Genomic DNA, 26,962 nt, shown 5'->3' with positions numbered 1-26,962 from the left:
AGTGGTGGCACGTGACCAATTTAGGGAAAGAGGCACTATTTTAAAATGATAAATGACCAACGATACTTAGTTACTTGACAAATTTATCGTAATTTAAAAGCCGTGTTAAATTAAAATTTTTGAATGTAGAAGTCGAATGAGATGCATAATTATTTCTTTTGATATGAATTTAATGTTTTACGTAGGTCTTTATTTTCATTTAAATAGTTTCATTGTAATAGGTAATACTAGTAAAGTTGCTCATGAAAATAATTTAATAGATTAACACGTGGTTTTCCTGACCAGTAAGCAGATAACCAAAATCGGCGGAACAAAACATGTCCATTACATTGTAAAGGGATGACGTGTATTCCAAAATAAACACAAAAATGTCCTCACAGCGAGCTTAACTAAAGATATTCGCCAGACTAACAAAGTAATTAAGAAATTATACACGGTTCGTAAGCCCATCTGTTAAGATTAAATCCAGCATTATAGCAATGACAATGTCTTACTGTCTGAGTAGACACGCTACTTTGAGCATCAATGTTTCGCGTTCTTGCGATTATATCACTACTACATCACAATTTGAAGACGTTGCTACCTTTAGTCGCCCGAGAACGTGCGTTTTTACGAGTGTATTAATACCGCATCGCATATTCGAGTTGCTGCATCAAGTGGAATATTTGGCCAAGCGTGAGTTGAACTCGCACCCGGAGGGTTCCGTACGATCAAATTTTCATTTACTTTTATTTATTTTTATTTTTATTTTTAGAATTTGTTATCATATCAGACATAGAAGTAAATACATTGTGAAAATTTTGAACTGTCTATCAATTACGGTTAAATAGATTTCATGTGTCTATCTATTACGCTTCAGGAAAGAGAGCCCTGTCACAGACCGACAGACAGCGGCGTCTTAGTAATAGGGTTCCGTATTTACCTTATGGATTCGAAACCCTACAAAGTTTGAATCGGCATTCAAACGTATGCGGAGTGTAGCATTTGATCCACAGACCTGTACCCTTACCATGAGTTTTCATAACATCCCACAATTTTACGCTACGTTTACTTAATCTATTATTCTGTTTCAATACCAATCTATTAGTCTTTTTGTCTACCTCACATTTTCGCAAAAAAGGGAGACAAAAACATAAAGCGCCAATTTGTCAATTTAGACATTTAATGTTACGTTACTGACAATATAGTTATGATAAAGTCTGCTAGGGGCACTGATTGGAAATTATATGGGCAAATACGTAAACAAATACCAAAACAGTCATATTTATCAAAACGTAAAAACTCATGGTAAGGGTACTGTATCTGTTTTGTACCCAAAAACAAATACAGGTCTGCGGCTGAATCACTGCATTTAACTTCTGAAATGCTAAATCGTCGATGCGATGCTAAGTAGCAAGTCTACTGGGTTCCTTAGTCAGTTTATAAATCAGGCGATCGTGGTCGGGCTGGGACTTTTGCTGTAAATTGCAACAAATCGGTGCACGTAGCATCTAATTCTTGGCTTATACGAAGCTATATCTCACTGAAAATCTCTATACACCGTCACCTCAATCCCGCTCACCCAGTGTTTCTTAAAGTGTCTTAAAGTCTACAGGGGGTCGGAAAAGTTGATATATGATCCAAATAACAGAATAATCGCTTTGTTTGGATTAAAGGAATATCTTTTTGAACTACGCATTTCTGCTTCTAAATAGCGACAAACAGGGCAATAGAACATAATGGACTCTAAAAGTGGAAGGTTGACGAAATAAATTTGAGAACCGCTGCACTAAATAATACTCCAATCTCGCTGAAATTTCGTGACTGAGGAGTTTACACCAATCTACGACGTGAATATATCGCTATTGTAATTTTCCTCGACAAGATAATATTTTACTCTGGAATAGGTGAAGGGACTCAATTTGTCTATTTCTGTCCTTTCAAGTTCTCGTTAAATTAAGCTTAACTACATTGTTATTAGCATATCTTGCGTTTATTGTTATTTCAATTGTAATTATTGTTATAGCGATAACTTGTCGTCAGTTAAGTATCTCGGGATAAATAAAGATCATTTGCATATAAATTTTGTTTCTTATTATAATGTTAGCGTTAACGTTATTGCAAATGTATTCGGGGTTAATTCGAATTTCATGCAAGTCTTTGTTGTTCAGATTATACGATTTGTGTTAAATAATGCAGACGCATTATAGTGAAATTTTGCGTAAAGTTATGAAAATGTTTCAGTGATCGTATCAATTATAGTTTTATTGTGTGTTATAAATTCACTGTGTAGACCGTCGCTTGCAAATCATCAATCATCATCAACATCCCATTACTGTCCCACTGCTGGGCACGGGTCTCCTCTCAGAATGAGAAGGATTAGGCCATAGTCCACCGCGCTGGCCAAGTGCGTATTGGTAGACTGCACATATCTTTGAGACTTTTTTTTTATAAATCTCTCAGGTATGCAGGTTTCCTCACGATGTTTTCCTTCACCGTTTAGCAAGTGACAATTAATTTCTAATACGCACATAACTTTGAAAAATCAGAGGTGCGTGCCTGTGATTTGAACCTCGGACCCCTCGATCGAGAGGCCAAGTTTCTTAACCACTAGGCTATCACTGCTTGCAAATAAGTGTTTATATTTAATTACGAGTATTTTTATAAGTTTTGTCTTACCTCCTTATTTAGAATTAACCTGGTTAAACAGGAACGCCTCATAATTTAGTCACCCCTCAACTACCAGATCGCAATGTACCAAAACCTGTTTTTACCGGAAAGTTTTGAATATTCCATTTACTTAAATAAATAATATGCTTTCATATTTTAATTAAAGAAATACCTTAAGAAAAAATATCATCATTTTTTAAAATTTTGTTTCTTACATTATTTTTTTGTTTTTACTGTATTTTCTTGGTCATTTGTAATCACTTTGACAAATGCGTAACATAATGTTCATTCAGATTTATATCATTCACATTCGAATGTCCGGTTATGATAAATCCAAACATCGTGACGTGGCAATTTTTTATACAGTTCAAATCTTTTGTGCGAGGTTTCTTCACATTATTCTGTGACAACTACAAATGTGTTAGGACGTGTTTGTATTATAACATCTGCATAGATTATTTTTTTTATTTACAAATCATTTATATACAATTTTTCAATATTTATTTTAACATTGTCCTCATCATATACTGTTGTCTTTTCTTTCAACATTACAAAGTTTTAGGACATTGTGCTCTCTCGGAAAAGATTTGCGTAAGATATTTTAAAGATTTATCAAAGATCATTTTTTATCAGTTTTAGATACATTTTTAACCTATCCAAAAATCTCGTTATTTAGATCAATATCATATCAGTCATTTGCTTATTAAAATGATGCGTATTTTATTAACATTAAAAAGTTGAAATGAAGTTCATATATTTTAAATCCTCGTGAGAACTTTTTGGAGGTATTAAAACACCTACTATTTAATTATACTTGTAATTAATTACTAGTTGTGTAACTACACAAACAAAAAATCTAAATTGAAAATAGAATATTAAATTAATAATATTAAAAATGGATTAAAAATAACCAGATAAAATATAATAAATTATAGTTGCGTTATCATAATCAAGATAAAAATTAGAAAATAAATCATACAATATTCGATAGAAGGGCAACTTATTAAAGGAACAAGTGCATTGTTTACTCATTACACAACGCAGGGCAACATGGACGTTACTGTTACCTTGCCCTACGAAGATTAAATAAATCGCTTCATTTAGATCGTACTGTGATAAACGCTGTAAAGCCTATTACCCACTAATGTTGTCTCAAAAATGTGATAAATGGATAATACGAACAGGGTGGTCTTCTTAATACTTAATTTCGTTCCTTTGTAAAAATTACCTGCATTTTAAAGCTTCTAAATATCGGATTTTTATTCTAAAAATCGGATAAAAACGTTTTATTTATTTTTATAACACTAAAATATATTAAATGTATTGTAAAGTAAACTAAACATCGTTTTAAATTTTAAAATAAAAATATAAATAATAATAAAATGAAACTTAAAAAATAAAAATAAAATCTAATCCTTTTTAGTTCTCACGGAGTTCTTTGGTTAGTTGTGGATACAGAAAATTTAAATATTTAATGAACCGCGTGGCAGAGTGGTCATCATAACAGGCTAACGCGCAATGAGTCCCGGGTTCAATCCTTGGTGAGACAGCCATATAAATTTAGATTTCCGACACATGTAACTACAGAAATTGCCGTTATTATTATTATACGAGTCTTATGACAAATTTTGTAGCCTAAAATAATTTTTGAAAATGTCGTAAAACAATGCATAGTCCACTTTAGTTTGTTGAATGCCGGTTAAAAGTTTGGCGAGCGGCCACCAGATGTTTTATGATGTAAGGAATATTCAAAGAATGCTACTTTGAGCCCGTTCAGGAGTGCATTCAAAATATTTATGAGTACACAATCGATTTTAGATGCGTATTCTAATGTGATTGAAATAGATCGATCTTTGAGGAATTGTGCTGCTTTAAATTTTAGATGGATATCTTTGTGTGATTAAAGAAAGATATTTATTTCTCTTTTGTCTTTTAATACGGTAATTTATTCATTACTGCGTGCGTCCCTCGAATTGTGTGCGTTCTTGGAATTTGGTGGACGTACTTCCATGTGTTAAACGCTTGATAAAAATGATACAAAAACAGTGGAATACTTAACGTTAACTTAACTTAACGTTAAGTGGAACTTTGATAATCTTTTCATAATAATTCATAATCTTTATTTACTTATTTAGTAAATTTTTGGGTTACAATATACAGGATGTACACATAGTCAAAAAAGCACCAAAAATTTAATATGCCGATTAAGGCGTTCTTAATGTATGGCTCTCACATAAGTCTTACAAATTACTTATTTTTCTTTAATAATATAGGAGCAATAGGTAGGTATATTTGTATGTCTATATTTTCATTCATTTAGGAATTCGTTATAATCGTAATAGCATTTTTCAATTAACATGTTTTTTTTTATTTCTTTATAATACTGATGATCTTTATTTATTTCTTTTATTTGGTAGATAGAGAAATGACATCTTCCAAAAATAACGAAATACAAAAAATGTTGATAGAAGTTATGCCGTCGTCGTCAATCGAATATTGTTCCAATAATGGGCAATGGTCTTCTCACATAATCAGATTTTTAGGGATTTATTCCATAATTTAAGAGATTTATTAACACTTGCATTAACAATGTATAAATACATTGAATTCCAGTATATTACTGTTCTATAGTGGGATTCATAGTTCTGAAGTAATGGAAACCATATGTTCGATTAAACAATAACAGATGCGGTGAAACCTTCGATATTAATAATTAAAACAAGACTTTTTTAATAATTTATGTACCTTCATAAGAATGTATTCAATTAAATCTCAATAAAACAGAAAAAGAAAATTGACTGTCAGTAAGTCTTAGAAATTGACGAAAAGAAAAGAAAAGAATTGCCTGGACTATCACTAATATATGAATTTCACTTTTTGTCTCTATAATGCGGTTTTTTGCAAAAGTAATCAATCATGCTCGTTAAAGCGTGCGGTAGCATATACGGAATCCCGTTCTCTATAAGCCTTAAGTATGCTACAGGCATCGTTAAATGCTTCAGGCATTTAAGGAATCCGTGTTGTTGCCAATGTCTTAAAAATGACGTAAATCTGTCCCCACTAGCATTTAATACTACACTAAGCTCTTCTTAGCTGGAAAACTATAAAGATATCAATGGAAATCCTATGCGAACCAGTTTAATTTATTAGTTGAGATCAAAGCGCCTAACCTAGCTAGTAAACTAGTTTCTTGTGGCTCTACCCGCCTATAGTTTTTGTATTTTCTATATTTCTACCAGTAAGGTGTGAAAACTTTGTTGAAAACTCTCAGAATGAGAAGGATTAGGCCATATTCCACCGCGCTGGCCAAGTGAGAATTGGTAGACTTCACATACCTTTGAAAACTTTTTTAAGACTTCTGAGGTATGCAGATTTCAAGCAAGTGATAATACACATCGCACATTACTTCAAAAAATCAAAGGTGCCTGGGATTTGAACCTTGGACCCCTTGAGCGAGAGGCTGCGTTTCTTAACCACTAGGCTCTCACTGCTACATAGTTAGTAATTTTTTTTAAAACCACATTCTGGATGAGCGGAAACGGTGAATGATATCAGTTAATCATGGTATGCAATAAGAAGGATAATAAAGCTTTCAATGGGGTTCAATGCGTACCAGTTTAATTCATAACGCGAGATCAAAGCGGCTGTTTGGTCTTAGCATAACGCACGATTTACTGCCAATAACACTTCTCAACTATGCTATAGGGGTGTAATTATATTAAAGATTTTAATTAATTTTATTAGGCGTTACTTTGGAAATCCATGCTATTAAGTTAAGATTAAAACTACTTCGCAACAATCCGCTACAAATATGTATGATGGCGTCGATATACTACCAATAAAGACGATTAGTAGTATATCGATGTATGACGGTTAATCGTTAAGCTTAACGATTAACCGTCGTAGAGTCAACTTACCCTGATGGTGATCCGTTTTGGAGCGAGACACGTGTTGGTGGTGGTATGTATGGTGGTGTATATTTTTTATTTTTTTGCATCTGCACGCATCGTTTCTGGGAGGGAGGGTGGTACATACTGCATGGTTTAAAATATATACCATCATACATATTTGTAGCGGATTGTAGTGAAATAGTTTTAATCTGAACTTAATTAAGATTTTTAATATGGAAGTAGCCAAGCATGTGGTTTATTTCTTGCTAATACTGCCCATAGACATCCAGTATTAACCCTAAACATTTTTGAAATTTATACAAGGTTAGAGTGCTGCCTGAGGTCGACCATACTTGCGTTGCTACCCCTGTGAATTAAAAATAGCTCTGATACGAAGGCACCACCGACTTTACTATTTCTACCCAATAAGACAGTGTTTAGTGCTGATGTGCGTTTAGTGCTTGAAGGGTGTGGTAAGGGAGACGCTCACACTTAGATGAGGGGCAGCAACTTAGTCCTGTGGCGTAGCAGCGAATCTGTAGCCGTCCTCAGTTAGGACTCCGATACTAACTAAGGTTGATTATAGATATGTATGACCTGTAATGTAATATAAAGAGTAATAGCCTAGTGGTTAAGAAACTCGGCCTCTCGATCTAGGGGTCCGAGGTTCAAACCCAGGCGCGCACCTCTGATTTTTCAAAGTTATGTGCATATTAGAAATTAATTATCACTTGCTAAACGGTTAAGGAAAACATCGTGAGGAAACCTGCATACCTGAGAGATTTATAAAAAAAAATCTCACAGGTATGTGAAGTCTACCAATACGCACTTGGCCAGCGCGGTGGACTATGGCCTAATCCTTCTCATTCTGAGAGGAGACCCGTGCCCAGCAGTGGGACAATAATGGGTTGTTGATGATGATGATGATGATGATGACCTGTAATGGCCACTTATAAGGATAGCATGCTTGTTTTCTACTTCTATATTAAAAATAGAAAAAAATCTATGCAGTAATGCAAGCCCTATACGCAATTAAAACGTAACTGCTCCTAAATAATTTAGAGAGGGCTAGTTCAACCTTCAGCCATTAAGCTGATTTACGGCTGAAATTGCTCGCTATTTGTTTTACGGGGGTCATAAATATATAATAAATAATGTGTTGACACTGGCATGGAGACACCCAGTGATATATAGATCAGGTCTACGGCCTGCAAGTTGTAAATAAGCAATAACTTGTGAGTTCCAACTGTGTTAGGCATGTAATGTTAGTTTTCTACGGAGATAACAGAAACAATAAGAAAATATATTATTTATAAGAAAAGTTGATCAAATTGCTCAAAGTTAGGCTGACCGCCCATGAGCTACTATCACTTGAACAACTACCTCCGCAGACTAGCCGGAATACTTCGGAAAAGTATCTCCCTTCATACCAGAACACAGCAGCGCTTAACGCTTCTGTTATTAGAAAGAAATAGGTATGGCGGTCATGTCGCCGGAGTCGAACCACATAGGGGTCCACTTGTTCGCTAATGACTGTTGCCGGATTTTTTTAATAAAATCAACCGCCGCTGCAACCTATCGCTCGCTCAAGCAAGAAATTGGACGCAGCAGCAACTAAGGTAACTGTTCAGTAGCTTAAGCGACAAGATGGTAGCTTTAGCAACTGTCGTTAAAGCGATAGTCAATGGGTGGTCAGCCTTAACCGACCGAAATGGATATAACTTTTATGGAATGTGAAATGGGGTGGTAGGGTCCTAGGAAAGTTACTTAGATAGACTGTATCCCCATATTGTGATATACTGCTGTGTATTATAAGAAACTATATTTAATTTGTAACCGAACTTAAAATAACTTCATATCTTAATCGCAAATGAGTTTTTTCTCAGGTAAAGGTTTATAGTTTTCATTATATATCTTCTTTTTATGATTGAGATTCTTTCGTTCGCGCCCATTTATCGGATTTTGAAAAATATCTAGTATTTTAAAGGAGATAGTTTTCATAAAATGTTTATATGAGCTGATACATAAGAATTTAAAATTATTTACCTATTAGTGTATAGAAAATTATTGTTATAAACAACACATAATTAGTCATTTTGAAATATCCATAATGTATGTATATAACAAACTATAAATACATAGTTCCTAATTCAAAAAATAAAAGATATAAATAAATAAATTCAAAAGCGCTTAAAACAATATCACCAATAATTATACCTACCTACTTGTCATACAAATAAAAGAAAATAAGTCAATAATTTCAACTTATTTCTTTAATTTGTATTTAAGCTAATATATAAAAGAAATAATGAAAGTGATCGATATAGTGCTACCGAATGTGAGTTCAAACAAAAAAAGGAATTGAACATTAAGTCGACAAGAGGATTATCCAGATTACAAGATGGTGACCATTTCCGGTGTATTGAACGTGTTTGTTATGTTGGTAAGTGCTTCCGTCTTTAATTTTATAACCACTTTGATTTTTTATTGGGATAAATAATGTTTTACTATGTGCACACATAAAATAATTGAAGCTTATTTTTTTGTGATTTTATTATGACCTAAGTGTCATTTCTTAAGTCTAACTTATTTGTATCTTGCTATCAAAATCACGGTATATTAAGTTACATTTATTGTTAACGGAAGACAACAATAAATTAAGTTAAAACCACGTGTAGGTAAACCATTGCTCATATATTTTGCTTATATCAATAATTATAGTCCTTAAACTTTTTCCGAATAAGTACTTAGAAATTTAGTTTTACTACATACTTTAAACTAATAGTCGAATACATACAGACTACCAGTTTATAATTAATTTCAATTGTCTTATTCAATACTATTAATTCAAGATATGAATCATTCGATAGTTTTCTCTAAAATTAGCCAATTAAGATCATATAAAATGTATGTATCACTTCTTAATTGAATGTTTTGGAATTAATAATGATATTATTAATTGTAAATGAGTCACACTAATGACGTTTTCGAGTAAAGTGCTGTCTAGTAGACGTTAGATCATTTAATGATTAATTGGATCCCATTAAGATCATTAACAGCTTTCTGTCCAATACATATACGGGTTATGTTTCGTTTTTCTTAATTAAAAGCTTATGACTTTTAGAGTCGCGCATTAATTGTCACGTTACTAATGGTCTATGAGTAAGTAACTATTTAATGGCAATAAAATGCTATATTATAGATGGACTGGTTTTATCTCTTCATTATGTTTTTATGGCTTTTCGCCAGAACAGAGACTAGCAACTGAAGCATGAGTAAAGTTTTACCTTTTTCCGCTTTAAATATGTATGTTACCAGCCCTAAAACTATAAGAAGGGTGAAACTGTGTTGCCTTTCGGTGGAAAGGTGTGTATCTCGGCTCACATATAAGGCGACAATCTTGGTGACTAACCTCAGGAGTGGCAACAAATCTGTGATTGGCTTTAGAAAGAACTGCTCTATATGGAATCATTAACTCATATCCATGAACGGCAGTGACTACTTGCAAACCTGAAACAACAGCGCTAAGTCCTGTTATTAGGTGGAAATACGTGTGACCATGTTACCATGAGAGTTAAACCACGAAAGATTCTACCACCATAAACTATTTCAAAATTCATTTTCAATTTCGAAATTTGTAATAAAATATATCTACGAGTACACAGTTCTTCACCATTACATTCAACAAATTATAATTTAAGTGGAAACTGACAAACATCAGGTAATTCATTAGCTCCACTAATCCTAATTAATAGGCTATTAGACACTTTCAATTAGCATTTGATTTGATTTATACTTGAACGGTGTAATAAGTGTTTACTGATTTATGGCGAGTGTCGATTATTGTGACCATTTAGTATGTTTATAGTCACTATGGAGTAATTACTACCTACTTGGCAATTATGTTGCAAACGAATGTATTAATAGAGTTATAACTACCTATAAAACTAGATATGGCATTTTACAAACAAGTTTTTTTTTGTTATATTAAAAAAAACTGCTTCCTATCCTTTTTATTATCCTTTTTGCATGTTGCTTTCAAGCGTATTTAAAAATTCTAAACCTATGTTACTATTTTTGTATAACGTTAATTTGTGTGAAATCGAACCCTGACCTCTTTGTGTGAGGAATAATATCATCACGCATAAGAAAATATATTATAATTTCAAAAATCGTTTTAATAACCATTTTTATCAAAAAAATAATAATTACTACCATAATTCCAACATAATTAACAATAAAATAGAAAATATATACATTTTGATGTCACACGTAGGCGTTAACATATAAACAGAAATGAAAAACACTTAAAACCAAAATAAACATGACCATTTAAAGAAATGAAAACTTATTTAACTGGTAACGCCATAACACCAAATTTAAAACAGATCTCGTGTTATAATGTGAAGCTCATATGAATCCCATTAGCGACGCCATTTCGTGTAAACTCAGCATTTTATTCTCCATATAGAATGAAGAAAAATATTCAGATTGCTTCATTAACATTCTCGCACATAAAAACAACGAAATATGTGCTACTTCATGAAGAAGTAGCGAATCGGCGCCGCTTTTAACATAAATTCTTTATTTAGGAATCGATTTACATTCGAATAAGCCATTAAATTCGAATAAAAGGCCGCCAATGCTTTTAAAAAGAACCTTGAATATGACATTATTGTATTAAACTTACAGCTGTATTGTGGTTATGTGTAACAGACGTAGATATGAAAGGTTCTTTAAATAACACCTAAGGTACGATATCGCAGTGATGTAGGTATATGTTGGGAAATAATACGATATCTTTGTTTCTTGGGTAGGTACTTGATTATATTTATATCGACACATTTTCATTATAACATTTTATGTCATGAGTACATTGAAATGAATAGTTCGTAGAATAGTAGTAGGTAAAGTTTGTACATATAGTAAGTTTTAATTGGAGGAAAGATTGGTCTTTGGTCTACTTCACGTAATTGACTGATTTAGTCATAAGAAAGTGGCTTAATTTGCCTACTAGTAATTTTGAGATAGGCGTGGTAAGGGAGGTATAGTTAGCCGCAGGGATAGCAATGCATCTGTGGTCGATATCAGGTACGACTCTATCTTATCAGGGGTTGATTACAGATGTCCATGTGCTGCAGCAGTCACTTAACATTAAATATTTGCTCGTTTTGTAGTTAAAAAGAATAATTATAGTTTAAAAACGAAAAACCACGCTAAAATCGCACAAGGGAAATCGGTAATCCTAATTCCTAACGATCCTGATAAGATGGGGATAAAAATATTAAATACGTGTATCAGTTCTTGATAATTATTTAAATTTAAAATTAATCAGACCATTTAAAGTGGGTAAAAATCGAGTTGAAAGATTCCGTTACATACATACATACAACCCAAGCTAATAAAAGCGTAGTAAAAATATGTTAGAATCATTCAATAGTCGTTATTTCTGTTAGCCCTTAATACTATTTAGTAACTTAGTCACAACTTAGTAAACATGGAACTTTAATATGTTACACAAACTAAGTTTTTATACACAGAATACTTATTTTGCATATTACAATCCAACGCGAGTAGTTTATTTTCATAGGGATATTAAAAGTTAAAAACATGCGTATTCGCAGGTAGATGTTATCGTCCAAGTTACTAACGACCAAAGATGCACAAAACCTGCTGGGAAAAGTAAAATGAGGGTTTTAAATATAGCACTTCTTTTTTGCACCTGTTGACAAAGTGGTAGAAATATGTATATGTAGTTTATATTTTGCATTTAGTAACATATTTTGTATAAAAACTCGTACATGAAACTTTTTTAGTTTAATAAATTTTTCAAAGCAAGGTTAATTATTTTTGCCTAGGTATACATAATCTAGATCAGATTTTTTATTGTTTCTCTAAAAAGAAAATATCGAGAATCGAACCCTAACCTTTTAGTACGAGTACTATCGCAGTACCTAATGTTGTGCAGTGCTAAGTAGCATTAGTTGATTGAAGCCAATGACATAATTAAACATTACTTTAAAAGTTACTTAAAAAATATAACGAAGGAAAATATTCAAAACTAGAATAAACTGGCCAAAGGTTTTCATATATTTGTGAAGACCCTATTATTTCCATAAAATATATCATCATCTTATTACTCTCCCACGAAGCCTATACATATTATACGAGTAGATAAATTTATAGACTAATTAAGACCACCGCAATGGAATAACTAATAACCCTTTACATTTATGTCAAAATTCATGAAATAAACCGTTTTGTTGGCGTCATTCGCTTTGACTAATAGGTAGCTCCTTAATTGGAATGTTTGTTAGTGCCGGTGGCGCCTCTATCATCAGTGACATTAATTAGCAAATATCTACATAAACTAAGCAAATATGTCCAAATATCTCTAAAAGAGCTAATACACGAGCGGCGGATTCTGTCGACAACTGTCGCCGACTGTCTGCCTGTCATTAGTGACCGTTGTCGAATGTTGTCACCTGTCATTAGCGATCATAGCCGCCTGAAGTTAGCGATCGTCGCCGTCTGACGTCGACTGTCGTTGCCTGTCGTGACTGACCGTCGCCAACTGACTTTGACAGTAGCGCCTTTCGTTAGTCTCAATTGTTGACTGTCATCGACTGTCATTTGTCATCAGCGACCATAGCCGTCTGAATTCAGCGACCGCTGTCATCTGTCGTCGACTGTCTGTGTCTGTTTTAACTGACCGTCGCCAACTGACTTTGACAGTAGCGCCTTTCGTTAGTCTCAACTGTTGACTGTCATCGACTGTCGTCACCTGTCATCAGCGACCATAGCCGCGCCGCCTGAATTCACCGCCGTCATCTGTCGTCGACTGTCTGTGTCTGTTTTAACTGACCGTCGCCAACTGACTTTGATTGTAGCGCCTCTCGTTTGGCTCGATTGTTGACTGTTGTCGACTGTCGACACCTGTTGTTTACGTCCGTCGTCGACTGTGATCGACATGAGTTTTCACTCGTATATTTGCACAGTGACTGATGTTGACTGTAGCGCGTCTCGTTTGTGACCGTTTTTGACTGTCGTCGACATAAATTGTCTTTCGAATATTAGCTCAGTGTCGTTTGTGTGTCATCTCTCTTAAACGAATGACGGACTTTTTGTCAAATCCTTATTTATTGACAACATGTGACTTCTTTATGAGTCGTACCGCACTTTAATAAACGAATGGAAATATATTATGTTTAATTTGTAAAAATACCGCCATAAGATATCATCATCATCATCATCAACAACCCTTTACTGTCCCACTGCTGGGCACGGGTCTCCTCTCAGAATGAGAAGGATTAGGTCATAGTCTACCGCGCTGGCTAAGTACGTATTGGTAGACTTCACATACCTTTGAGATTTTTTTTTATAAATCTCTCATGTATGCAGGTCTCCTCGCGATGTTTTCCTTCGCCGTTTAGCAAGTGATAATTAATTTCTAATACGCACATAACTTTGAAAATTCAGAGATGCGTGCCTGGGATTTGAACCTCGGACCCCTCGCTCGTGAGGCCGAGTATTTAACCACTAGGCTATCACTGCTTTTTGCCATTAGATATACGTATGTAAATTTACAAAATCAAAATAAGAGTATGTTTGGTTATACTCGTAGGTTAAGTTTTTTAGTTATAGCGTAATATAAATAGTGATATTACATTTACCCCATGACACATAAAACGACCTTTTGGAATTGGAGTGAAACTACTTTTTATTCTGTTTTATTTGACGAATAATCCTGTGTTTATGTACCTATATCGCTTTTTGATTTAATGAGTAAAATTTACTCAGTCTCTTATTTTAATTTATTATTGTGTATTGCTGTACTAAAGACGTGGATATTATGTTTTCAATTCCTATATATTTAATTTACAAGTTACTCTGCTATAACTCTTAATTCTGATGTTAGTCCTATAAATTTTATTACGACTGGTTAATCTTTCGTATTTATAGTATTAAGAATATAAATCAGTATTAATACAATAACTATTACGATAATAAAGTAATCGATGAGGATCGTGATAAGGAATATTAATTACTAATTAATCATAATAATCATCTTTATCCGATGTGACATCCAATCGAATAAATTATATTTAACTTAATGTGCAGATAGATAAATTAATGAGTTATATTTCTAATGTGACAAGTTTTATGTACTATAAATAACTTACTATAGGTATGTAGCTAACTTGTATCAATGTTAAAATAAAACATTGATGCAATTATTATTTTGTGTTATTTTCATCGTGTATTATTTTTATAATTATAAGTTCCCATTTATATAGTCACTGGCTGGTACGAGCTAGCGAAAAAAGAAAAAGATCGAGCTTGATGTTTAGAGTTGTATTTTGCGCGGTAATTGTAAAAGTTGTGCAATGATTGAAGAAATTTATTCCTTCAAAAAAAAGCAAGTGATAGCCTAGTGGTTAAGAAACTCGGCCTCTCGATCGAGGGGTCCGAGGTTTAAATCCCAGGCACGCCCCTCTGGTTTTTCAAAATTATGTGCGTATTAGAAATTAATTATCACTTGCTTAAACGGTGAAGGAAAACATCGTCAGGAAACCTGCATATCTGAGAAATTAAAAAAAATGTTTTCAAAGGTATGTGAAGTCTACCAATACGCACTTGGCCAGCGCGGTGGACTATGGCCTTATCCTCCTCATTATGAGAGGAGCCCGTGCCCAGCAGTAGGACAGTAATGGGTTGATGATGATTCCTTCATTATAAATTTTTACCTTCAAAACTATTTAAAATTTTGACATATATTTAAAAGACACAAAGTTATTTTAGGGGCTTTAAAAACTCTTTTCGCCAATTTATCTGTTATACATATACATACTTAGTGCTTGTCGATTAATGTCTATTTTCCTGATAAGAATCTTAGGCTCAGTATCCCAATCGAAATTGTACATCTAGCTAGGTAAGTAAGCCTGGCTACTTAAGATAACATCACGCTAAGCTGCCAACTATTGTCCTAAACGGATCGATGGCATGACTCGGCAATAGCCGTTAGCTCCTGTACAATTAAAAGTATGTGTTTTTTATATTACCAGTGTATGTATTGTTATATCTCAATATAACTGACATATGTGTAAGGCGACAGTGTGGCAACTAAGATCTCAGTGCTTTGAAGTGGCAACTCATTTGTGATCGGTTACAGGAGGAACTGTAATATGGAGTTAGGTTAAGATATCCAAAGGCGACAGAGACTGTCCCTGTAGTTCTGGGACCAGAATAGGGTTACAGTATCCCCTGCCTGTCGTAAGAGGCGACTAAAAGGGGACTTCCGGGGTTGCGGACGGCAAGAGTGGGAGCTCGAAAAGCCCGGCCAGCAACCCCAGGATGGACGGCAGTATGTGTGGTCGCATACCGTCGTGAACACCAGATGGTGAGGTGAGCGTCAAGCTCACCTTGGCGGAGCCCGACGAGGCACACCACTAAGAGGACTCCGTTTGCGTTCCGTTCGAGATCCCGGAGTCCTTTACGCAGCGCCGAGGACGGCCACCGGGGGGGTTTTAGTGCGGTAAGAGTCCCACATAACCCTGTGTCGCTCCCTCGGCACCGGGTACCTTTTGAAGGTTTCCCCCACGTTAACAAAAAAAAAAGGCGGCAGAGACTACTTAACATTAGGCGTACAGTAGACTAGATACTCGTTGGCTACCTGTTCTTTCAAAATATATAGAGCTTTTAAAATTAAATTCTAGCCACACAAAAGGTAAAATAGGTCTGTCTAAATGATAGACCTCATCTTAAGATAGCGCCCACAATCATATATAGCTCGGGCGACATGTTATAAATGGAAATTGTCACTTTCCACCATCTGACTTCGCAATGGACACCGTAATCAGTACACACATCGGGACTACACAATGCAAGATGTGATCAAGTGTGGCTCCCAACCACCCGTTACGGTCATGTACTATTGTGTTCCGACGTCGATGGCGACTGGCCGACGCCCCATAAAACACTCTGTGGTGCCTAATTGGAGTTATGACTGTTCGGCGTTTGTTATTTATGTTGACAACATTAACCCGTGACCCCTGTAACAGATTTCTGCGAATGCTATCGTGGCATCAATATGCTATTGAATAGACGCGTTTAGACGTGCGGGGATTCGACGCTTAATGTTATGTTACACAATACTAGAAATGTTAGGAATGGAATGTAATGGATGCTTGCTTTATTACACTTATGCTTACTGCTTCACTTAATCTTCGTCGGCAAAATTTATTTAAAAGGACATATATATTCTCTTAAGACTTACATTTTTACAATAGACAAAGTACCTATGTCTAACAAAATAATGAAGAATACAAAGTATGCCAATTTGCGTTATACTTACGCCACGCATACACAAAATAGAGTAGATTGCATTCAAAGAGCCAACGTAATTAATAAAGAATATTTCAGGTACCTTAATACACTTATCTTAATTAATTTCTATTTCGTCTTTTATGTCACACAGGTCTATTTATACTGGTGCGATAAGACTGTTAATTCAAATAACTCGCAAGCAATACCCCGTACCGTATAAGTTCCGCTCCTCATAATCATTTATAACGCAGGTGGTTGGTCGGGAGACGGTGCTGGCAATTGCGGGGACGCGCGAGCTGCGCTGCGGTCGACGGCTGGTGTCCGGTTTGTTCGCGCGCCCGAGATTGCCCCTAGGCTATTCGTATGTGACAACCGTGCCTCGTGGCGCCTGTCGCCTCAACGTATCCGAGATCGTCTCCAGCGATAACTACATCGGTGAGTACTAGTACGATAGAAAACGACGAAGTTTATGACAGAGAAAAAGATCCAAGAGTATTCGCAATGACAAATCTAGATAGTGCGGCCGTATCTGTGATAAAAGCTCACCGAGTGCATGCAGTTTACGAATGAGATAAAAGATGTAAATCTGAATGACAAAGTGAGATTAATAAAAGATATTGAAGTTATCGAACACTCGAGCGAATCAATCTTTCATATAAAATTAAATGTGCGAATAACTGATATTAATATGATTTGTCTTTTTCTTAAAGATGCATCGAGGAATGACACAACTTAAAATAATTATAAAATAAACAAAAAAAATTAGGACGTGTGAAACGACAATGTAATATATTTACTAAGTTGCGAACTGATATACTGATGACTATTAATACTACCAGCCTTTAATAGTCTGATAAGGCAATTGAATTTGCTAAGTGCAAAAACCGAACACTAATGCCAACACGTGGGCAACACATTCTGTGGTATTTAAATGTATTGATTCAGAGCATATAGATTCGGATGACTCCATTACACATTTTAATACCAAGGAAATATTTAAAACATCCGTTGTTATTTTTATAGCACTTACGATTTAGAATTACTCATCTAATGTATCGTGCAAAGTTCTTTAAAGCATTATCTTTGCTATTGAGCGATGTTTCCAATCATGGACAATGGCTTGCCATTTTACTAGACTTCATTCATTAATTCACGGTACTGAATGGTCCTTTGATGAAGGCAAATGGGCCGCAAACATGAGGATGGTCATCTACTTATCAATCAGCATTGTTGATAGGATTGATCGTAAATCATTTACGTCCGCGACAATGGCGACGCCCACGTTCTTCTGGACAAATACGAATAGATAAGTTCACCTTGCTTTTATCATGCAAATCAATTTTGGGCAGTCGTTGCATTGATACTATGTTTCGACCAATTGAGTTATTATTAACAGTAATTCTTTTGTGACGACAATGTTTGCTGCTATTAACCTTGGTCCGCCAATTACCCTATAATGTAAAGTGTCAATATATCATTTTAAGTTAAGTTGGCCATCTGTCGTTTGATATCGCATGCTTTAAATATGTAATTTAATCTCAAATTGCTTTTTATTCAGCCTTGAAGATATCAAATGGGTCATATATAATGAATGGAGAATTTGCTGTAAGTGCACCAGGGACTTATGAAGCCGGAGGGGCACGATTTGTGTATACTCGAGCAGCTGGTCTGGATTCTGTGTTTAGTTTGGGACCAATCCATCACTCTATAGATATAATGGTATGACTTTACTTGAAAGAATTCACATTATAAGAATTAATTATCTGTACTAACAGACAATAAACTAATAGATAATTTTAATATCCATGCATATTTTTCAGATACTTTACACACAGCCGAATCCAAGCATAAAGTATGAGTACTTCACGGAATCCTTACCGGGAGAAATTGATACTGAAACAGTGACAAAGTCAAATTTCCCAGAGATATCCACTGTGCCCACGAAACATATAAGAAGACATCATGGTTTTGATCCGCACCCTAGATTGAATCCTAATATCCCTAGGCATCCTGATCTTGTAGGACTATCAAGAGAGCTAAGCAGTGCTGAAAACAACATTGAAGAAACTGTAGTAGGCACCAGAAAGTTTGTTTGGAAAATACTATCATATACTCAATGTACACGGACGTGCGGAGGTGGTATGCAGGTAAGGACATCAAAATAACTTGTATGGTATGAATTCTATCTAGAAAGATGTGTCAATTAAAAGGGCCTATTTTAGGTAGGCAAATATCGCTGCGTGGAAACCAGTACAAATGGCCCTGATAGAGAGATTTCACCTGTACATTGTACGGGTTCAGCACCTGCTGGCCGAAGACGACGATGTGGTAGCACTCCTTGTGCACCAAGATGGAGAGCAGCTGCCTGGTCTACATGCCCAAAATGTGGACCTGCTTCAAGAAATAGAATCGTCGGTTGTGTCCAAGATCACTCCAGGGGCATAATAAAGGTATGATTAAACTTAAGGAATTTGATTAGTATCTAAAATGAACAGAGTAAGCAATAATTTTATTTCGTTGCTGTAGATAAGTGATCAGAAATGCCCAGACCCAAAACCACCAACAACAGAATCATGCAATATACCTGATTGTCCCACAAATTCAGGAGAAGTGAGGCAGGTTGAATCAAAACGTCATCGACCCCGGGACCGCATAGATACGTTCCGAGAAGGACCAGTTTATACAATATCAGTCAATAGCTCGGATTATGATATTGGCCCAGAGTACAGTTTTAGTGCGGCAGCCGGTTGGCTTTACACGGACTGGTCTGAGGTAAGTTTTTATAAATACTATTCATTTACATTTAAAACAAGCGTATGTACTTATGCATGCAAGAAGTTACACTTCTTTGGCGTTATCAACTAAAGAATAACTAAGCTACGTATTTGCGTATTTGCGTTTTAAATGTTTCAATTTGAGTATCGTTAATTTCATTTATAATTCCATTCGTTGACAACAGATGGCGTTTCAATCATCATATTACTAATTTAAAGCTTATTAAAAAAATACACTTTTACAAGAATTCTGCAACATATTTTGCGAGTTAAAAAAATTTCTGAATATCGAATGTTTAATTTCCGTCCTACAATGAATTAAAATAAATAGCAAAGTACGTCTCTCTTATTGTGTAGAATAACATACTTCGCAGTTCTCGTAGATCTGGTTGTCATGTTAATTAAGCTCGTAGGTTATAAGTGTTTCGCTTGGAAATTTAATTTGCATTTAATATTTATATTACTGCATCTAAACAGAATTTACGAGATGTGCGTGAAAGATATTTCCTCAATTAACGGCATTATGTCCGCTGGTGTTTTATTAGCGTTCATTGAAATAATAATCAATAAATCTTATTTATGGAAAATGCGGTAGGTGACGCTTAAAGAAATTCTACAAAGCAGGCAATTTAGAAAATTCTTTAGGAGTTCATTATGCGAGGAATTCGATTGAATAAATATTTTTCGTCAAAATTTGTGTTGGATAAAATATTTTCTCTCATAGCGATTTGTTAATGTGACGATTTGTATGTTGAGTGGTTCCATTGAAACGTTATTTGAACGCGTTAAATTAACTTTGGGTCACATATAACGTCTTGAAAATGTCTCCAATATTATACTAAACACTTTTCCAATATCATATCATAAAACGGTATTTTTGACCTACTTTAAAAAGGGTTGTCAATTTGTTCTGTATATTTAGTTACTTATTAGTTTTCATTAATATGATGATGAATCCAATGTAATATTAGCTCTGATAATTTGACCTAACTTAGTCTTTTGGTATTCATGATTTTTATAACTACATATCTAGACATGCGGTAGGAGGAGGAGGTTCTTAGCAAGAACGTATGACATAGCACCGTGTGTTATACTTATTACAGGAACCATTTGTAGTTACTTTTGACCCTTTAATAATTGAAAAATACGGTACATGAAATTTTGCTTATTCTTAAGTAACTCGTCAGGAAATTATTTAAAAACAAATTTTATAGACCGAGAACAGTTTTACTTCACTTCAATAAGTTAAGAAAATAACAAATAAGTACAATAAACGCAAATTAGATAACAAAAGTTGCAGAGTACTGCTATTTACAACAATCAGAAATGGAATCGCCAGTAAGCGATCTACAACGCCTTTTTATACGCCCCTTTTAAGTTTTCTATCATCGTCCCTAACATTATTTATATTATATAAATATTTCTAAAATGTTTTTTCCATGTCACGGTTTAGTGTGTAGGATGGTGTGTCGGTGGTGGGGTGCAGACCAGAACCGTACGTTGCGCTGACCCGTCTGGTTGCGGGCCAAGGAAGTCTCCTGACGCATCCCGTGGTTGCACTCCGACCGTGTCTTGCGAGCCCCACAATGGCCAATGGTTTACTGGTATTTTGTTTTCACTTTTTAAGCTTATATTTTTGGGTTAGAAAATAGGTGGTAATTATAACATGAACTTATAGTAGTTGAATACTTTTTCTTACTAGTTTTCATCGTTATTTGGAATCTTTGAAAACATTACGTTTCTTTTATTTAAGGGCGATTCCTTTATTTTTATTTACTTTACCACGTCCTAAACCAGATATACCAGCGACTGTACACTTTTTATGCGATATTAATACGACTTACTTTGAAATAACTTCGTAAGTTATGGATGAGTAAGTAATTAACTAGAAAAATAACACTATAATTTTGTGTCAAGATTTACAATTTTTGTGGAATATAGGGGAATGGTCTCCATGCTCATCCGAATGTGGTGGCAAGCAAGTTCGCGGAGTGCTCTGCATTGGAGGAAGTGGACGGCACCTGCGTGACTCTGCGTGCAAGGGTGCCAAGCCGCAGGCAGAGAGGGCCTGTGGTGGAAACTGCCCGCCTACTTGGTTTTATAGTGATTGGGGGCAGGTAAGATTACTAGCGATTCAGATTTGAAACGTGTTTTTTCTTAAAAGAGTTATTAATGATGATTGATTGATGACTATGGATATTAATGAATTATCTATCCTTAATTGATTTTCGTATCTTTTTAAAGTTAAAACGATGAGGCTATCTGAGGGAAAGTAGTTACCATAGCCTATTTATATTTGCAATAGGATGCCGGCTTTGAAAATGAAATGTTTTTGCACCTCTCTTAAAGAGCCCTTATGTCACAGCCGTCCGGGATTACCTCAGATACCTATACCGGGATACCATACAGACATGAATCATTACGATGCTTTTATTTTACTTACGATGCTTTGTAAAAAAATGTGTTTTATTGCAGTGTTCAATCGCAACATCGTAGTGAATTTTATTTACAAGCGCTACATGATTTTAATTTTGACAAAAATGCAGTCCTTAAAAACATCCCTACACTAGAAATACTTGGAGTTTTACAAAACATACCGATATAGTGTAAACTACCTTATACATTCCGCAGTGCACAAGCAACTGCAGCATCAGAGCGGGCGTGCAGCGTCGCTCGGTGGTGTGTGCGCGGGGTGTGAGCGAGGCGGCGCGCGACAGCGAGTGCCCCGCCACGCGCCCGCCCGCGACACGCTCGTGTGCGCCTGATTGTGACGAATATGTGTTACAAGCACATGACACTGATACAGGTAATGGTGGACTTATCATAATTTAAGTGGATTTTTTTCTATTTATACCTAACGATAAGGTAGACGGGCTACCTGGTGGAAAACAGTCATTGTTGCCTATGGACATTAGCAACACCAGAGCGGGCCACCAATGTATCGCCGATGCCGCCGTATAGAACGCCAATGTATCGCCGACTTTGAAGGAGAGCTCTTTTTGCACCCATCTTGAAGAGCCTTATGTCATAGACTTATAAAGTACTTTTATATCTGTGATTGAAATAGTTCATGTTTAATAGTAGTATGGTATGGGTGTGAGTATGGTGGCTGGTTGTAACCATAGTTCGACTATGACCTACTTTAAACATTTCAGTAAGGAGTCTTTATTGGACTTGTAATTTACTACACTATTGTGGAAATGTTAATCGTTTTTGAGCATTCTTAAGCGTTTATGTTATTTGTTATTATACCCTAACCGCCAATAAATCATTTTAAGTAAATCTAAAGTTAAAAAATACAAAACCATTATGAGTTCGTTTTATAAATGCTATCACTGATGATTATACTTAAACTGGAGGTAAACATAAATCTTAATTAATTTTGTTGTTCTGTTGCAGACACCCAAAAGGATTCGATCGAAAGCGTACGGCAAGATCCTGTGAAAGTGTACGGCGAAAGAAGAGATTGCGAAGACAAACTTACGAACTGCATGCTAGCGGTTCAAGCGAGACTCTGCCATTATAAATACTACACGCAAAACTGTTGCCACTCATGTAGGTTGCCTTAAAGCGTATGACCGATCATAGCGACCAGTAAAAACTGTTCATGTACGATGTACTTATAATGTAAACCGGCAATAGCCAATGAAATGTGTTTATGTAAAAAACGATATACCTATTTCTACGACGTCACACAATACAAGTAAATTATGATTTCCAAAAAGATTATGATGAAGCTTTTATTTGATGTTTTCGGGATTATTTAAGTCTGTTTTCACATATTTAAGTTTAAATATTTGGACTTTATTTATAGAGCAATTAAATTTTATTATTATTGATGTTACTATTCAGTTACAGTGTTGGGCACATTGCTCCTATTTCTATATGTATTCGTACATGAACAAATATGACGATCCCACGATTTTACGAAACGAACTTAAATAACAACATATTTTATTAGTAAGGCCTTATAATAACAGGCCTTTAAAATAAACGAAGACATTCTTATCTCGAGTTTATGCTTTAACTAATATCGTACAATGTCGTGTGAAATCAACGTATAAAGAGTATTTACAAGCTTCTAAACGTTATCACTTTAGTTGCGAGATTTAGATTCCTTCCAAAATAATATGAACGCCGAAGGAGCAATATTGACTTTTGACGCTATTTGTTTTACCAGCAATTGTGTTATTTTTGGACCGAAACGATCTTTAGGAATACAACCATTAAGGCGCTAAATTAGCGCTGTAATCGCGCTGTTTTGTAAATCCATATAAATACGGCGGCGACAGCGCTACATCGGCATTGTGGTAGCGTATATACAGCAGCGTTATAATCGCGCGTCAAAACGGATAATTTGTAAACACCCTTATCGCTCGGCCACGAACTCGTTGTAATAAGCGACGGCACAAACGCTAAGTTAAATAAGAAATGTATAGAAATGTATGAAGCATGTAACAAGGACGAGTGACAGCGGTGTTGAATCTGAAATAAATGAGAAGCGGACAAAAATCGCGTCGCTTGTCGCGTCGCTTGTCGCTAAGTCCGACACCGTGTCCGTGCGGATATTGCAGAGCTATTTTCCGTAGGTCATTTATTTTGAAATGCGGAATTCACATACGTAATAATTAATTAATAGTCAAAACAGTTTTGTTCTTCATATATATTTCGAATTAAATTCTGATATTTATAGTTAGATATCCGAACAAATAGTATTAACAATTATGTATGTTTTGGTGTGATATTTAATTATAATTAACTATTATCGTAACTAGTACTGTAAAATAAGATACGGATTAATATTACAATCATGACTTGAAAACTTATTTAGTGTATGCTTTAAAAGATAACAATGTAATTCGTATTATGTTGACACTTTAACTAATTAAGCTATATTTTGTACTGATAATTAATTTAATGTAAATATTATAATATGACAAGAATAAAATAAATGATATGTTTATAGCTATTTTTATTTTAATATCGCTAAGTGTAGAACATATTAAATTTTCTTATAGTTACATAATTATTCCGACGAAAATAAAGTATACATATATACGAATACTCGTATTTACGTTACTCAAAAATTCGAGAAGTAGAGTTATAAATAATTTTCCTGTTTTGTACTTAAACATAATTTCGGTTAAAATTAAGTAAAGTATTCGTACATAAAAATATTACTTAACTTAATATTAACTTAACCTAAGAAGATAGTATAGTCCGCGCCACACTGCTATTCCGCTCTGAAGTTGCTGCGAGCAGGTGTAGTCATACAATTTGCTATGGCGACGCGATTCATTTCTATATTCAAAGGGGACTAGCAGTTTTACGCGGACTATACAAGAATCGCTTAAATAACTAATAATTATATTTAATGAAATTTAAGTAGCAAATACGTCTACAATGCCTCTGATGGTAAGTGGTCCTTCCGCTCACGGTCACCTGTATTCCACTCTAAATAAGATTTGAGGACTAATTAAGTTAATTAAGTTCTTACGACACTTATCAATCCGGAACATAGCTGCTTCATAGTTTCATTACAGGGTTTATGGTTATAGAACAGGTGTAGTGCTATCAGAGTCGAATAACGAGTATTTGAATGGATTATATAAAAAAAGCATTATGTTCGACAAATTTTACCCAAAATTCGGAAAATGACCGGCATTATAGTTCCTACCAAAGATAGAACAGTTAACGCAATCAACAATGTGGCGTTAGCATTGCCCATAACAGCCCTATAGACAATATGAAAAGCTAAACATAAGGCCAAAAATGCCGTTATTATTACCAAACATCCTAAAGTCATATGGCAAATTCTTACTAAAGTTACATTAAGTCTTAATCTAGAACTGTAAATGTTGAAAACCCCGCCGACCAGACTAAGCACGGTCAAGATCATTGCGATGAGCCCTGGAAAGACAAATTTCGGTTTTATGAATATAATTTTAACTTATAATTAAAGCACGGTAATAACTTAAAATCAAAGTTATATTAAAGTAAAGCTTAATATGTGTACCACAAAGTAAATATTATTTTTTAACGATATATTGTTTTAAATATGTTTGTAACGTTAAAAAATCCATATTTTTTTTGGATGTAATATAATATTTTGTGTATTTTAACATTACGAAACGAAAGATCATCATTATAGGAATTAAAAAGGCATTGTTTACTTGCTCTTAGACATTTCTTCGCGTGTACAAATAGTCTATATGTATGGTTAAAAGACTTCATATTAATATTTACTTAATTACCTAGAACCCCGTGAGCAGTACTGAAATGCCGTATGATATTCCTGTTAGTAATTTGTATGATCCCACCAGCAAGGGCTATGATTGAGCCAAGGATTTGCATCACCCAATGACATATCTTCTTATCCTGGTGCAAAAGTATATTCGACCAGCTGTTGTAAGGATTCATCGCGAGAATCGCTTGGGCCATTAGAATTACGTACTGAAAAGAAAAATCTCCAAATTAATAAACATATTTTCTTCGGTTTCACGGGTAGGTACTATTTTTAAATAAATAATGTGTTGTAGAAAGCAGTGAGCAGTGATAGTGGTTAAGAAACTCGGCTTCTAGATCGTATGTGAAGTCTACCACTACGCACTTGGCCAGCGCGGTGGAATATGGCCTAATCCTTCTCATTATGAGAGGAGACCCGTGCCCAGCCGTGGGACAGTAATGGGTTGTTGATGATTGATGATGTATAAAATGTATTCAGCATAGAATGTTTAGGCATGTAGTCAATGTGATCGGACCAAAGAACGCATATCCTGTCGCGCATGCTAACGCCTGCACGCGCGTCTCACTTTCACATAATAACTCCAGTCTTTTGATGAGCCGTGTACGTGAATCAAACAATAGAACGCAAGTAACATGCGTGCGAGTGGGACACGCGTGCGGGAGTATAAACGTTCGACAAGATTATCACTCAAATAGAGTAGACATAATAATAGAGTAGTACAAAATATACGTTAATAGGCAACATACTACTACACACGTTATTTTGGTTTATTGTTAATACATTACATTAGTTTTTTAATACTAAATTTTGTTATAGTGCAGTATATTAAAGTATAATTTACTTATCATGTTCAAACATGTTACACATTAGTACATACTTACCCCTATCACGCAGCAATATATGTGTTGTTTGACTTCGTTGGGTTCAATTATTAAATTTGCGAAATATATCGCACCGAAGGCAACACCGCCGAGCATAATATGAGTTATCGTATTAATAATATTCATCGTCAAAATGAACGGAGATTGTTGTAAGCTTTCCCCCGGTTGGGAAATGTGTCCCACTGTTTCTTGCAT

General features: G+C 35.0%; 2 protein-coding genes across 4 annotated transcripts in view; one reads left to right on the top strand and one right to left on the bottom strand.

Annotated features, from left to right (window-relative positions):
• LOC140752588 (thrombospondin type-1 domain-containing protein 4) overlaps window positions 1–23,919 on the top strand; it is a 122,972-nt gene extending 99,053 nt beyond the window's left edge. For all 3 annotated transcript variants that reach the window (XM_073086931.1, XM_073086929.1, XM_073086930.1), the window contains exons 8-16: window positions 17,117–17,300; window positions 18,424–18,584; window positions 18,686–19,012; window positions 19,088–19,315; window positions 19,392–19,637; window positions 21,093–21,243; window positions 21,581–21,756; window positions 22,271–22,445; window positions 23,039–23,919. In XM_073086931.1, coding sequence (XP_072943032.1) covers window positions 17,117–17,300; window positions 18,424–18,584; window positions 18,686–19,012; window positions 19,088–19,315; window positions 19,392–19,637; window positions 21,093–21,243; window positions 21,581–21,756; window positions 22,271–22,445; window positions 23,039–23,208 — 1,818 coding nt within the window. In that variant the 3' untranslated portion in view covers window positions 23,209–23,919. The remainder of the gene's footprint in view (window positions 1–17,116; window positions 17,301–18,423; window positions 18,585–18,685; window positions 19,013–19,087; window positions 19,316–19,391; window positions 19,638–21,092; window positions 21,244–21,580; window positions 21,757–22,270; window positions 22,446–23,038) is intronic.
• A 491-nt stretch (window positions 23,920–24,410) lies between these two features.
• LOC140752549 (transmembrane reductase CYB561D2) lies at window positions 24,411–26,962 on the bottom strand. Its single transcript, XM_073086886.1, has 4 exons — window positions 26,768–26,962; window positions 25,894–26,092; window positions 25,317–25,549; window positions 24,411–24,416 (listed from the first exon to the last, which is right to left on the bottom strand). Exons 1-4 carry the CDS (start codon window positions 26,960–26,962, stop codon window positions 24,411–24,413), a joined length of 633 nt encoding a protein of 210 aa, XP_072942987.1.

Source organism: Epargyreus clarus, unplaced genomic scaffold, assembly GCF_041222505.1.
Source record: "Epargyreus clarus isolate Ecla_fem2 unplaced genomic scaffold, WU_Ecla_fem_2.2 ptg000024l, whole genome shotgun sequence".
Lineage (NCBI taxonomy): Eukaryota > Metazoa > Arthropoda > Insecta > Lepidoptera > Hesperiidae > Epargyreus > Epargyreus clarus.
The sequence above is the reverse complement of the archived record's forward strand: the minus strand, read 5'-3'. Positions and strand labels throughout refer to the sequence as shown.